This window comes from Apis mellifera, linkage group LG9 (assembly GCF_003254395.2).
Source record: "Apis mellifera strain DH4 linkage group LG9, Amel_HAv3.1, whole genome shotgun sequence".
In the NCBI taxonomy this organism is placed as follows: domain Eukaryota; kingdom Metazoa; phylum Arthropoda; class Insecta; order Hymenoptera; family Apidae; genus Apis; species Apis mellifera.
Genome location: NC_037646.1, coordinates 8,462,381 through 8,475,746, shown reverse-complemented (window position 1 = coordinate 8,475,746; position 13,366 = coordinate 8,462,381). Strand labels below are relative to the sequence as shown.

At 40.4% G+C, this 13,366-nt stretch overlaps 3 protein-coding genes across 3 annotated transcripts in view; all 3 read left to right on the top strand.

Moving 5' to 3' along the window:
- Positions 1-2,075: 2,075 nt before the first annotated feature.
- LOC411330 overlaps positions 2,076-13,366 on the top strand; it is a 13,475-nt gene continuing 2,184 nt past the window's right edge. Inside the window, exons 1-8 of the mRNA XM_026442960.1 lie at positions 2,076-2,361; positions 3,288-3,751; positions 4,700-5,125; positions 9,145-9,429; positions 10,282-10,345; positions 10,444-10,643; positions 10,783-10,999; positions 11,105-11,246. Of these exons, the coding sequence (XP_026298745.1) occupies positions 2,277-2,361; positions 3,288-3,751; positions 4,700-5,125; positions 9,145-9,429; positions 10,282-10,345; positions 10,444-10,643; positions 10,783-10,999; positions 11,105-11,246 (1,883 nt within the window). The 5' untranslated portion in view covers positions 2,076-2,276. The remainder of the gene's footprint in view (positions 2,362-3,287; positions 3,752-4,699; positions 5,126-9,144; positions 9,430-10,281; positions 10,346-10,443; positions 10,644-10,782; positions 11,000-11,104; positions 11,247-13,366) is intronic.
- LOC107965005 (keratin-associated protein 19-2) lies at positions 8,503-9,635 on the top strand. The gene is made up of 3 exons (XM_016914173.2): positions 8,503-8,722; positions 9,218-9,446; positions 9,522-9,635. The coding sequence occupies exons 1-3, from the start codon at positions 8,620-8,622 to the stop codon at positions 9,535-9,537; spliced, it is 348 nt and encodes a 115-aa protein (XP_016769662.2). The 5' UTR covers positions 8,503-8,619; the 3' UTR covers positions 9,538-9,635.
- On the top strand, positions 9,771-11,517 carry LOC102656497. Its single transcript, XM_006561790.3, has 6 exons — positions 9,771-10,179; positions 10,282-10,318; positions 10,444-10,643; positions 10,783-10,999; positions 11,105-11,246; positions 11,329-11,517. The coding sequence occupies exons 1-6, from the start codon at positions 10,138-10,140 to the stop codon at positions 11,420-11,422; spliced, it is 732 nt and encodes a 243-aa protein (XP_006561853.1). The 5' UTR covers positions 9,771-10,137; the 3' UTR covers positions 11,423-11,517.

Below are 13,366 nucleotides of genomic sequence, written 5' to 3'. Positions count from 1 at the left end.
CTGCGATGCAAATTTTTCGCAGAAGCATCGCGAATCCTGGTGCATCCGTGCGGAACGGCCGTTCGTTGTATCAGAAGTGGACGTGCCGGTTTGCGTCGCCTGGTCACGCTCGAAAATACGATATGCGTGACTTGGAAAACGGTGCGTTTGGAAGTTGATTCATGAATTGGTACGAATTCATAAAGTATTCACCGCTCGATAGCTGTACGGTACCCACCACCGGCCGAGCCGATCGATCCAACCCGCGAAATCATTTCCAAAACGGAAATTACCCTGATACATTGATCCTCCTACTTCTCCTTCTTCTCTTCTTAACACGCGCCTCGCTCTTTTGGAACGTGCGAAGCTTCCAACCGACCGACGTTTTTAATCGATCGACCTCGAGACGCTTATATCGCCTCATTGATATTTGCCACGACGATTATTTAAATAATGTCACCTTGATTGAAAATTAAATCCTTGCCTCGCTAATTCCTCTCCTCGAAAGGAGGACCTGCCACGCCTCGATTAATCGAAAGTCGGTCGACAATTCGAAAGAGGTGATTCCTTGAAAAAGAGAAGAAATTAAAGTCGACACCCCCTGGCGGGGGTAAAAGAAAGTAAAAGGGAAGAAGTCGAGCGCGAAGAAAGAAGGGCGCGCGAAATAGGAGGAGAGAGGAAGGAAAGGAGAGAGGAAACAGGAACGAGGAGGCGCGAGATGAATAATGTACCCCGAACGGAGGAGAAAATACTGTTAAAAGGGGCTCCCTGCGAGGCTGGAGGGGTTGCGCTAGCGGAGCCGATCGTAATTCCGTTGCTCCTCGCGGCGCGGCTCGGCCGGTGAACGGACAAAGAGGGAACGAGGGAAGGGAAAGGGAAGGGACAGTGACACGTGAAGGCGGATCTGTCTTGAATCCGCTTGGGAATTCGGATCACGATCGTCGCGGCCACCGCCATTGGACTCTTACGGACTTCTGATCATCCCCGAGAATTATCGTCGCCTCTGACCAACTCGCCCATACCCTCTCCTCTCTCTCTCTCTCTCCTCCCACCACGAGTATGACTGACATAATATTAATATTAAGAGGTTACGTCAAAACAACACACGTCACATTAACCGTAACGGGTGGATCCGTTTCGAGATCAGCTTCCGCAGCCTTGGCCAAAACGGAAACACGAGGAATAATCTACCCTCACGCGCGTGATCGCGAACGTGATCGAGATCTCGCCTTCGAGATAGGTGTATAATATTAATTTGACGCACGGAAAGTTATAATGGGGCCCAAAGAATCGTGGGGGCCAACCGATTTGTATTCTTCGCCTCTGGAAATTTTATCGTGTATCGACCTCGAATTTCGACGAACGTCTCTCTTGAACGGCCAGTTTTGACGAGTCCCGGACGAATTCTCTCCCTCTGGGGAGCGAGATTCGTGGAACAAACGGATCGCGGAATTGGACAAGTATAAAAAGAAAGATGGAGGGAAGGAAGGGGGAGATCGAGGGAAGGGAATAGAAATTCTGGAAACGCGAATTCTTGTGAAAGCAGGGATACATAGAGAGAACGAGAGGAAAAAACGAGTCGTCTCGGCTCGTCCCTTCGATCGTGGATATTTATAGAAACGGATTCGAAAACGGATACGATAAACCACGTATCGTTTCCACGTCCTTTCGTCGAGATTCGATTGGATAAGAAAGGACGAAGAAAGGGTCTCGACCCATCAAAGTCAAAGTCAAATACAACAAATTCTTCGATTTCTCTTCGATCGATGCGTTGTTCGATCTATCGCGAAGGGTTTTAGGGTTGCTCGGCAACAGTTGTCCGATCATTGTTGCAAATTCATCCGGAGATTGTGCAGGGAGATTCGCAATTAATGCGTTCGATCGAGTCGATGTCCGATCTCGGATGACGATCACGTATCGTTGAACGATGCGCACGTTTGCGTTACGACGATCCTGTTGGGTACGAGGCAACCACCTGACGATCGATGGTGGGGAGGGCTCCAGAGGGGTCCCGTATCCCCGTTCCGTGTGCGTGGATCCGACCGATCCATCCCATCCCCCGCGTGATCCTAGCTCCTGGTATAAAAGCAATTGCGGATTCGAGAATAGCAGCATCGTGCAAAAAGTTCGCGATCCAGGTAGACCCGACCAGGTGTCCGGTGCTTGCCCCTTCCCTCCTCCCCCCAACTCGTGTACTCGTAGGTGTACCCCGTAGAGCGCGTTCTTTATTTTTCCTTCTTCAAGATTTCGCGTCAGTTCTTCAGTTCTTCAGCTTCTATTTCGTTTGATTCGCGAGGATGGCGCATTGGATCACACTCGTCCTCCTCGTCGTGGCGACGACCATCCTGGCCACGGAGTCCAGAGTCATTCCAGCTGAACCTGGTAAGTAAAATTAAACAATCCTCGTGACAAGTTCTCCTTTTGCCACGTAGATCCAGACTTTAGATGCTCTTCCTCGAGCTCAATTCTTGGATCCAGATTTCATCCAATTGTTTTGACAGTTTTAGTTAGGTATCCTAAGAAAATCTTTAGTTAAGAAATCCTATAATCTTCTTCCGAATCACTCAATGAATTTAATTCAATTGTCGATAGTTTCAATGATGCTAGATCCTCCTCCTGGATCATTTATTGTTTTATTCAATCTTATAACTTTCTCACGAATCACCCATCATTGGATCTAGATTTCATTCTCCTCTGATCCTAAATTTTTTTTCTGAATCCATTCACTGTTTTATTCAATCGTGATGTTAAATCTTTATATATCAATCCTATAATCCTTCTGGATCATCCATCATTGAATTTAATTCAATTGTCGATAGTTTCAATGATGCTAGATCCTTCTCCTGGATCCATCCATTGTTTTAATCAATCACATATTAAATCTTTATGACAATTTTATAACCTTCTTCTGAATTCATCCATTCTTGGATCTAGATTTCATCCAATTGTCGATAATTTCAGTGATTCTAAATAATCTTCTTCCATTGTTTTATTCAATCGTGATATTAGATCTTTAAAAAAATTCTAATTCTAACTTTCTCTTAAATCACCCATCATTGAATCTAATTCAATCGTCGATAGTTTCAACGATCCTCCTGCTAAATCCTCTTCCTGTATGACGCGATGTCAGATCTTTATGACAACCCTATAACCTTCTCCTAGATCATCCATTATTGAATCTAGATTTCATCCAATTTCAATGATCCTAAATCTTCTTTCTGAATCCATTCATTCGATCGTTAGACCTTTGTGTGGAAATAACTTTCTCCCGAATCGCCCATCGTCGAATCTAATCCAATTGTCGATAGTTTCAGTGATGGTGGATCCTTACGGAAATCCTATAGTGTTCCTCCGGGAAAAGAGGACGGCCGTGCACCCGTATCCTCAGAGAGCGATGATGTTCACCGGATACTACAGACCCGTTCGTCGTTCGAATCACGGTGGCCAGGCGACCGGTGTTTTCGCGCAAGGGAACGCGGTGAGCGGTGAGGCATTCTTCGGCGGCATGCAGCCACCACATTTGAACAACGGGCCGGAACCGATCGAGGAATCGGAAGTGTCAAGCGCGGAGGCGCAAGCCGCTCCAGAGGTGGACGAGGCTTACAACGAGGACGAGCAACACCAGGTGCAACAGGAGGATGATTATCAGCGCAACGAGCATCCTCAACAGGACGAGCATCGTCCACACGATGAAGCGAATCGTCCTCAAGCTGATGACCAACATCGAGAGGAAGACGAGCAGCATCAACATAAGCAACAAAGTGTTCCTCAGGTACTGTTCAAAACGATCGAACATTACACAAAATTCCAAATAAATAATTACGAAGAAAAATAAAACGCAGATAAATCGTTCCTATTCTGCAACGATTTATCTGTCCAAAATATTTTTCTCTTTTCGTTCAAATATTCCCTAAATCGAATATTCAGATATACGAAAGTTTGAAAGAGAAAATTCCAAATAAATAATCGAACAATTACGCAGGAAAATAAAACGTTCAAAATATTCTTTAAAACGATCGAACGTTCAATCGCGATCAAATATTCAGATACACGAAAGTTTGAAAGAGAAAATTCCAAATAAATAATCGAACAATTACGCAGGAAAATAAAACGTTCAAAATATTCTTTAAAACGATCGAACGTTCAATCGCGATCAAATATTCAGATACACGAAAGTTTGAAAGAGAAAATTCCAAATAAATAATCGAACAATTACGCAGGAAAATAAAACGTTCAAAATATTCCTTAAAACGATCGAACGTTCAATCGCGATCAAATATTCAGGTACACGAAAGTTTGAAAGAGAAAATTCCAAATAAATAATCGAACAATTACGCAGGAAAATAAAACGTTCAAAATGTTTAAAATATTCCTTAAAACGATTGAACGTTCAATCGAATATTCAAAATATACGAAAGTTTGAAAGAGAAAATTCCAAATAAATAATCGAACAATTACGCAGGAAAATAAAATGTTCAAAATGTTCAAAATATTTTTCTTCCAAATATTTCTTAAAACGATCGAACGTTCAATCGCGATCGAGCGAATTCAGAATACACGAAAGTTTGAAAGAGAAAATTCCAAATAAATAATCGAACAATTAGACAGGAAAATAAAACGTTCAAAATGTTCAAAATATTCCTTAAAACGATCGAACGTTCAATCGAATATTCAGATACACGAAAGTTTGAAAGAGAAAATTCCAAATAAATAATTACAGGAGCAACCGGAACCGGAACCTGCTCCCGTGACGGAGGCAGCCGCGGTGACCCCTGCCGCGGAGCCAGTCATCACGAACACAGAAGTGTCCCAACCGAGTCGTCCCAAGGCGCAGCATGGGAAAAAGACGAAGAAGACACCGGTGGTCGTGGTGGAGGACGACGAAGAGGACGACGAGGACGAGGACGACGACGACGAGCCATCCGTTCCCTTCATCCCTTTCAAAGGGAGTCGCCGTCGGCAAAACTACCCGAACCTGAACAACTTCTTCCCCATGGTGTTCAGCTTCCCCGGCGGGTCCAGCCGATCTGGATCCAACGGAGGATCCCCTCCCGGAGCCGTAACAGCGATCGCCAACAGTTACTCCACCGGGAAGGGCGGCGTTGCGAGCTCGGTCGCGACTGCTTACGGTGGATCCCCTAACGGGTAAGATTTTAAACGCACGATATTTTTCGAAGAATTTATTTAAAAAAAAAGAAAAATACCAGACACCAGAAAGAGAGAAGATTCGATAGATATTCCAGGAGATATTTTGGATAGTTATCTTGTTCATCGCGTTTCTGTGGGCGCGTATTCACCCAACAATTTTGCCAACAGGAAAAAGCGGCGTACACCGGTGGCCGAAGAGTAGATCATCGTAGTAGTGGGATCGATCGGGCACAGAGTTAGCTATCGATACCGTTAAGATCAATAATATTCCATCGGACATTAACATGCAGACAGGAGAAAGAGAAGGAGAGAGCACCCACACGCTCCACTTTTCTATTTCTTCCATCGACGTTCCGTACGAGCAATCGTCTCTCCCAAGTGGACGCTCCGTTTTATAGATTTAACTACTGCGAATCGATTTTTTCTCATCCCCTGCGATAATATCGGCGAGAATTTCGTCGAAACGGTACGTTGGTAGAGAAATTGTGCTTACCCTTTACCGGTGTTCGTGGAAATTAAACAACTCTTAATCATGATTAGTAAGCGGATAATCTATGTATGTACTTAGTTTGTAATTTCGTAATTTTAAAATTTTTAGATTATAAGAGAATATATATATAAATATAAATATATATAGGAGTTAGGTTTCTTTCGTAACGATCGTAAGGACTAGTGCAATATTTTATACGTTGTTACCATCCTCGAGGAGAGATTGAGGAGTGAAGGGTTCGCATGATCGTTCTAACTGCCATCGCATCGAACAGTATAGTGTATCGATCGAAGTTAATCTCATTCGTTATATACTTCTTTATAAAGAGTGTTGACAAGTTGAACGAATCGAATATAAATTTTCTAGAATTTAACGAGGGGGAGAGCTCGTTCATTCCCGATGAAAAAAATGTTGTACGAATCTAATCGAATCGTCTTCCAGCGAGGGGGGGAAGGATGGATTCTCCCTTCGATTCTTCGCGCGACGCGAAGGAGAGAAAAAAAGGAAAAAAAAAATTTGTCGAATAAAATAAATTTATTCTCAAAATCGAGTTTCGAACATTCTCAATGGAACCAAGATCCGTGTCACTTCCAAGATACGTAACTCTGACTTTAAGGAAAAATAAAGTTGACTGGACAAGGACGTTAAACATTGACCCTGCCTGTTCATTGGTTTCTGGAAGAGGCGGTCATTAAGCGACGCGGCATACCTCATGCGCACCCTCTAATCGTTTCTAAGAAACGAAAACTCGTCACTCGGCATTATTTTTCCTTTATTAACAGGCATTTATCCATATCTTTATGCTTATCGAGTTTACGATTAACTTTCAATCTTTCCAGTGTTTTATTTACCACTACACGCTAAATTTACAATAACAGTTTCGAGGTGATAATAAAACAAATAAAAAAAAATTTTTTACAAACAAATTTTCACTAATAACAACGAATCATCCAAATATTTGTCCAAAGTCTTGTAACTTATCACCTTTGATATCATTAATTGTGTGAAAAGACACGTGATATCACAAGGTACCAGTAATTTCTTTTACCGTGAACTCAACTTTTCAAAGCATTCAATTACGAATCGTGGTAAGACACCAAAATCGGTTTTTCCATCGATGCAATTCCGTAGAAAAAAAGAAGAATGATCGTATGGAAAAAATGCAAACTCGAAAAAACGACACTTCTGAACAGATCAAATTGGTTCGTTAAACAGTCGAATTAGATAGCTTTTACACGGAAATCATCGTACTTTTTTCGAAACCTTGAGATTTTATATATATATATATATATATATATATATATATACATAAATAGAAGCTATTAGTAGAAAGATTTCTACGTAAAAAAAAAAAAAAAAGAAACGTTGATGTGATTCATTGTGAGTGGTATAGTTACTTCCTACTGTGGAATCTTTTCGTTCAAAAATATGAAGGACGTTAGAAATCGTATGCCTACGTTCGTATCACGTCTTAATATTCGAATCTTGGAAGAATAATTTTGAATTCCTTCCGCTATTTCTCACATTATACGTTCATTCTTCAAAATATCATTCGTTTATCTTTAAAATTTCTTCGAAACAAAATCGTAAAATTTAAGAAGAAAAAAATCGATATAAACGAGAAAAAGTTCCACTCCCGATGGTTAAAGGAAAGCAGAAATTTTTATAGCGCGTTAAAAATCAAATGGCGTTACGACCGTCTCGAATCATCTTCCGTTTCGCATAAATTAATTATCAGGAAGCGTCTCGCCTGCCTCGGCCTTCAAAACTGTTTTCGAGCGTTCAAGGATTTATCGATTTTTCGACAAGTTTGCGCAATTTCCGTATCTCAGTTTTTAACTTTTTAACTAATCGAGGATCATTATCCGCTTATACTTTTCCAAAGCAATTTTCTTACATTTATGTCACGTGTACAACGGCATCGATTATCACTTCAATCTGAAAGATAATCACTGTGACCCAATGTTAGAGAAAGAGGTATACGACGATAAAATACGGCCCGTACGGGGAATCCCAGCCAAGTTCCAAGTCTCGATTCCAACACGCAATACACATATAGAATCTTTCCACGCGTAATAAAATTATTATGATAATTTTTTGACGGGAATTTTTCAATTTATATTCCGTGCGTGAGTCTCGTTTTTACAAATTCAGTTTAACGTCCCGATCGACCGCTTCATCAAGAAATTTTCCACCCACGTAGCCTCGTATTTATGTTGATGAAAATCAAGAATTCAATACTAAATAAATAAAACACTTTTACGCAGAGTTCGGAACTATTGAACTAGACAACAGAAGCTACTTGAAATAAAATGGAAAATTTATTTGATCGTACGATTTAGTGCTTAAATCCCTTCGATTGTTCGACACTAAATAAAAAAATTAAACAGAGATATAAAATTCGACCCCTCCCCTTAACGAATTAAGAGAAACGAAACGATATATCAACGCGTATTTTGTAAATAAAGATCAAGTTTAGAAACAAGTATGATCTTCCTTCCTTCCTTCCCCCCGAAAATCGCCGCAAAAATCGAAGAATCGGTGTTGCGAAATTGGACGAAGAAATATTTGGAGACAAAAAAGAAAGGAGATAGACAAAAAAGAAGGCACAAGTTCATCCGCGTTCGATGAATCGAAGCGAAACGAAACTGGTTGGTGGCACGAAAAGGTAGGGATGCAATATCGCTGGATCATCGTTGATAGCCGTCCAACTGTTTAACTTTCGATGACCGGCTGGGTAAACGTTAAGCCGTGTCCAACCGTGTTCACACAATGGAAAGGTTGTCCGTGCTAATGAGATTCGTCCGTTCCTCGGCAATAGTGTACCCGGTTTGGTACCTGCGTAAACCGCGGCGGGACATCCCAACACGGATCGGGACGCCTTTCTATATAAAGGCCGCCCTCCAGATTTTCTCATCGTCACTTCGCACTCGAAACTCGAGGAAGCTGGTCGCTAACTAGTCCAGCAAACTTGTTATCTCCTCCCGATAAACCGTTCAACCATGAAGATCGCGCTAATCGTTCTGGTTACGATGTTGGCCGGCGCCATCGCATACCCTGCTCACCCTGCCGCCGCAGAACAGGGCGCTGCTCCCGAGGAACAAGGTACGGTGTTTGTCTCGAACGGTGTTTGCGTGTATCCTTTTCTTTCTCTTTAAAAGTGTAAAATTAGAAATATCGTAATATCGTAAGGTCGAGAGAATTATTCGTTTTTGCGTGTATTATATCTCCTTTCCACGTTTTTGTGTTTGTTTAACAGTCACACGACACCTCCTCCTTTGCATATCCCTGGTTACATATATAGTTATATTCTTGAACGTGCAATGATTAACATGCTTCGCGTCACATAGACGGGATGAAAATATATTACATCTGACTCATCGTTTAGTGAATCCCCGCAAAGATCTTTTAACGGCCTGGTAAGAATTACGTTCGACCTTCCTCCTGCCTAAGGTCGAGATCGAAATCGTCTCTCGTTAATCTTTCCCCGATTATTATTTATTTATGTACGAATAATTTTCGAATAGCCTCGGGGGGGGACTTTCGAATATATTGAGACGGGTTTAAACAGATGTGAAGAAACATTTTTTGTGATGACAGAGGGTCCAGTGTCGAGGCCGATCAGAGAGGCAAATCCAGATCCTCACCACCGTCATTTCGGTGGATTCGGTGGATTCGGTGGATACGGTGGATACGGTGGATACGGTGGATATGGCGGATACGGTGGATACGGTGGTCTTCCCATAGGCGGCTTCGGGAGTTCTCACAGCTCCGCTGGTGCTATTAGCTCTCCCTTCGGAAGCGCTGCTTTTGCCAGCTCAAAGTCTGGGTACGCATTCTTCTTCCATATTCATATATATGTTTGTGCAGAATATTTTTTTCAAATTATTTCCTCCGTTTACAGAGGCTTTGGACGATGAAGCAGTTGTATTGGATACTTGGATAGTCGATTTCCTTTCAACAACGACAACAGACTCAATTTTATATGTATCTATATATATATATATATATTCCTCGTGTTATTTTAGTTTTATTTAAATAAACTTTTGTAACAAACGCCTCTCCTTTTTAATGACCTTAATTGAAAGCGTTCTCGAGTTGAGCTTGATTTTTCTTTTTTTTATCCTTAACGGGACGCGGGAATAAATTATCATTGTATTATCCGCGTGTAAAGGAACGATTGTTATTCGTTTGAAACGGGCTGGTTGATCAAGTTGATCCGTTGATCATTCATCCGAAACTCATTGATCGAGCGATCAAAGAAAATTTTTGCGCCGCTAAAGACGCTTTAGTTACTCGACTTAACTATTCAGTTCAACGATTCGTCATATCGAATAACGGAGTTCGATTTTATCGGGATGTTTGCCAGGGATGTTTAGAAAACACTGCATAGCAGAAGTGTGTTTAACCGCGCGCGTTGCCCGCTATAAAATCGATCGCCCTGTCGGCACTTGTCATTACTCCATCCATCGTCTTATCGTCTCACGATCCACCTTCCGCGATAAGAAAGTGATGAAAAAATGAAGTTTTCCGCGATCACGTTGCTGTTAATCGTCCTACAAGTGAGTAAAGAAACTTTCTCTCTTTCTCTCTCTCTCTCTTATTCTCAGTTTCGAAAAAAACGAGATTTAACGATGGAAAATAACGATCGATAAACGTTATAGGTACATTATGGTTCCTTTGCCAAATTAGAATCTAAAGGTAAGAGGGGATTAACGTATTATAAAGGTGAGATGTAATAAGGAAAGGTGGGGAAAATTTTGTTCCTTGCTTTTTTCTTTTTTTTTTCTTTCTTTTCTTTTGCTCATCCCTTTCTTCCATCGAAGAAAATCGAACGGAGGTCGATCAACAGAGGAGCGCTAGGGTTCATCGGGTGTCCGACCGCGAGTTCACCGGAAATGAAGATTCTCAGTTGAAGAACGCCATTAAGGATATCGTGATCAAGCAGGCCGTTCTATTGGGAAGCGAGGAGATCGAGAAATTTCTCACGGATTTTCCTAATTTGAGCAATCTCGTGCAACACGAGGCAAGTCTCGAATCCATTTCTTCGATCCAAAGATTATACATCTTTTCTCTCTCTCTCTCTCTCTCTTTTTTCTTGAAATTGGATATTTTTGGAAAGAAACGAATCATCGTGACGATTAATCGAAAGGTCAATGTTTCAGACCCAATTGTTCAAGGAATTGAACATGATCCTGATGGAGCTGGTTCGAGACGGAACCGTCACATTGAAGAACATCGACCACACGATCAACGAGATGATGGGGATGAGCGTGTCACAGACTTCCGTCAAACCTGTAACAAAGAACGACAATCTGGGAAATCTTTCAAATTCGTTAGAACAATTGGGTAGCCAAGAGAACGAGAGTCGGGAGAATTCGAGTAATTATTTAGAGAAAAAGAAAAAAAAAAAGAAACGTAGCGAAGAGAGATATTTTACCGTATTTTCTCGTATTTTTCTAACCGGCGCGTCTTCTCCTTCTCGAGGACTTCCGGTCTCACGGATCGAATCGATGAACGAACAGGAGCTGAGGAAGGTGAAGAACGTGGCCCAGACTCTGGACAACGTGATGATGGAGATCCAGAAACACGTGACTTTCGTTCGAAGCGTTTTTGACAGGCTTTGCAGGTGAGCGTGAGATGATTAGTGCGAGAAAGAGAAATTGCGGATATGGCAATTTTAATAATACGATTGATTTACGATTTTATAGGAAGCATCATTCCGCGTCGTCGAATCAATCGAATTCGAACGATGTCGGAAAATTTGCGTCAATGAATCAACCTAAGAAAGTATCGATATTTTAAAAGATTATTATAATTAATATTCGTAAGGAATAAATCCAATTACTCGTCTTTTACTCGTAGTCTTTGGTCTCCTATTAAATTTCTAAAATGATACCTATGTAATTTGTAAATAAAAAGAAAGAATAATCGCGATCGCTCTTCGTAAAAAGAAATAATTTTATAACAATTCGACCATGTTTTATAGAATCGAAATGTCAATATTTTCAATAAAAGTGTTAAAAAAGATAGCTATCTTTTTTTTTTTATATCATATAACATCAAGATCTATGTTATCTTACATTGAATTAAGGTGCCAATGTTCAAACTTGCCGCGTATCTTCCTCTATCGATCTATATATATTTCTCGTTTTCCGAAATTTATATTCATACACGACATTCGTCTCGAATTATTTCTTAATTCAAGAAAATTATCGTCATACAAATAATCAATCCGAGGATCGAATTCGAGGATAAGTTCATGCGAGAAAAATCGTTATTTTAACGGAATGTCGAGAAAATCGTCCGTGTCTCGTGTTAGAACTATGGAGAAGCGAAACAACTATTCTGCTATCGTTCGCAGAAAGTTTGATCAATTCCGTTGGGTAACTGGTGGCAACTAGAAAGAAACCGTCTCGAAGTCGTTTCCTTCTCCTCGTGGGGTAAGTTTATTATTAATCCAATCGTCATATAGTTGCAAAAAAAAAAAGAAGTTAAATGATCGAAAAAGATTAAACTCAAAAAGAAAATCTTATCTTTCATTCTCAATCGAGGAGTCTTGAATATAAAATATATCGTGTCTTTCGTGATTTGTTACAAAATTTTTATAGATAAATATCTTCAATAAAACGTATAGATGAATATTCATTTGAAAATTAAAAAAAGAAAAAAAAAAAAAGGTCCGAAGAACGAATTATGTGCTCCATATAGTTCTGAAACCATAGTGTTCGAAAGTTAAAATTTACTGTTCCACTCCGTTTTCTTTCTTTCTTTCTTTCTTCCTTTCTTTTTCTTTCTTTCTCTTTTCTTAGCAATAATAATAGTTGAAACTACTCGCATGACTCATGAATCGCGTGCATATGCAAACTTGAGGAAAATTAAACCGAGAGCTCAAAGCTGAGCGGTGTTTGTTATCGTGACGCGATCTAATCTGGTGTGAAATTGCACCTATGATATCTGAATTCAAATTAGTTAATTCGATTCACTTCGAGGTATCCATTATGCTTTACCGTTAGACGCGATAAAACGCGCTTTCCTTCAATGATACGTCATTAAGAATTGAAGCAATTTTCTCGCTTAATTTAACAGCGCCTGCCCAGAGACCTGCCTGCAATCGTGGCTGGCGATGCAGGAAATTACAATCATCGCTACGCGCAACGTATCAACGTTTAATACACTTTACATGCGAGGCATAGGGTGATAGGTCTAATTTGTTCAGGAAACATTATCGTTTTATTGCGACATAAACTACTATACCTATACGCTCTCCTCCGGTCGTTTTCTCAAATTGAATAAAAAATCTCTTGCGCTAAATAAAAAATGAATTGCGTATACGAGCGAACAAGAAATATACTCGATCGAGAGACTTACTTGAGCACAAAGTAACGAGACGTGAGAAAAATTTCACGACACTGGATATTGGAAATTATTATTCTTGAAAAGTGTGTGTTCCCGCTTATTAGTGGCAGGCATCATGTAACCAGGCGTGCGCGATACAATTAGAAAACAACTATTGTATTCCTGCCTCGTTTACGATCTCGTAATAAGAATTTTTTTCTTCTTATATTTTCTTTCTTCACTTTTTCCTCTTTACAGAGTTTCTAGCTCAACTCAATCTGATCTTGCACGAAATAGTTGCACGAGGTATACGCAAATTTTCTCTCAAGTTTAAATAGAAAAATAAATAAATAAATAAATAAAAACTACATTTTAAAATGTCATGCAAATTTTTATCCGATGGATCGTATA

Excerpts from the sequence above, each read along its gene's own strand:
- LOC107965005 (XM_016914173.2), top strand. The coding sequence starts at position 8,620 with ATGAAGATCGCGCTAATCGTTCTGGTTACGATGTTGGCCGGCGCCATC. Across the intron at positions 8,723-9,217 it reads CGCTGCTCCCGAGGAACAAG|AGGGTCCAGTGTCGAGGCCG; the intron begins GTACGGTGTTTG and ends TTGTGATGACAG.
- LOC102656497 (XM_006561790.3), top strand. The coding sequence starts at position 10,138 with ATGAAGTTTTCCGCGATCACGTTGCTGTTAATCGTCCTACAA. Across the intron at positions 10,644-10,782 it reads GCAATCTCGTGCAACACGAG|ACCCAATTGTTCAAGGAATT; the intron begins GCAAGTCTCGAA and ends TCAATGTTTCAG. Across the intron at positions 11,000-11,104 it reads CGAGAGTCGGGAGAATTCGA|GACTTCCGGTCTCACGGATC; the intron begins GTAATTATTTAG and ends CTCCTTCTCGAG.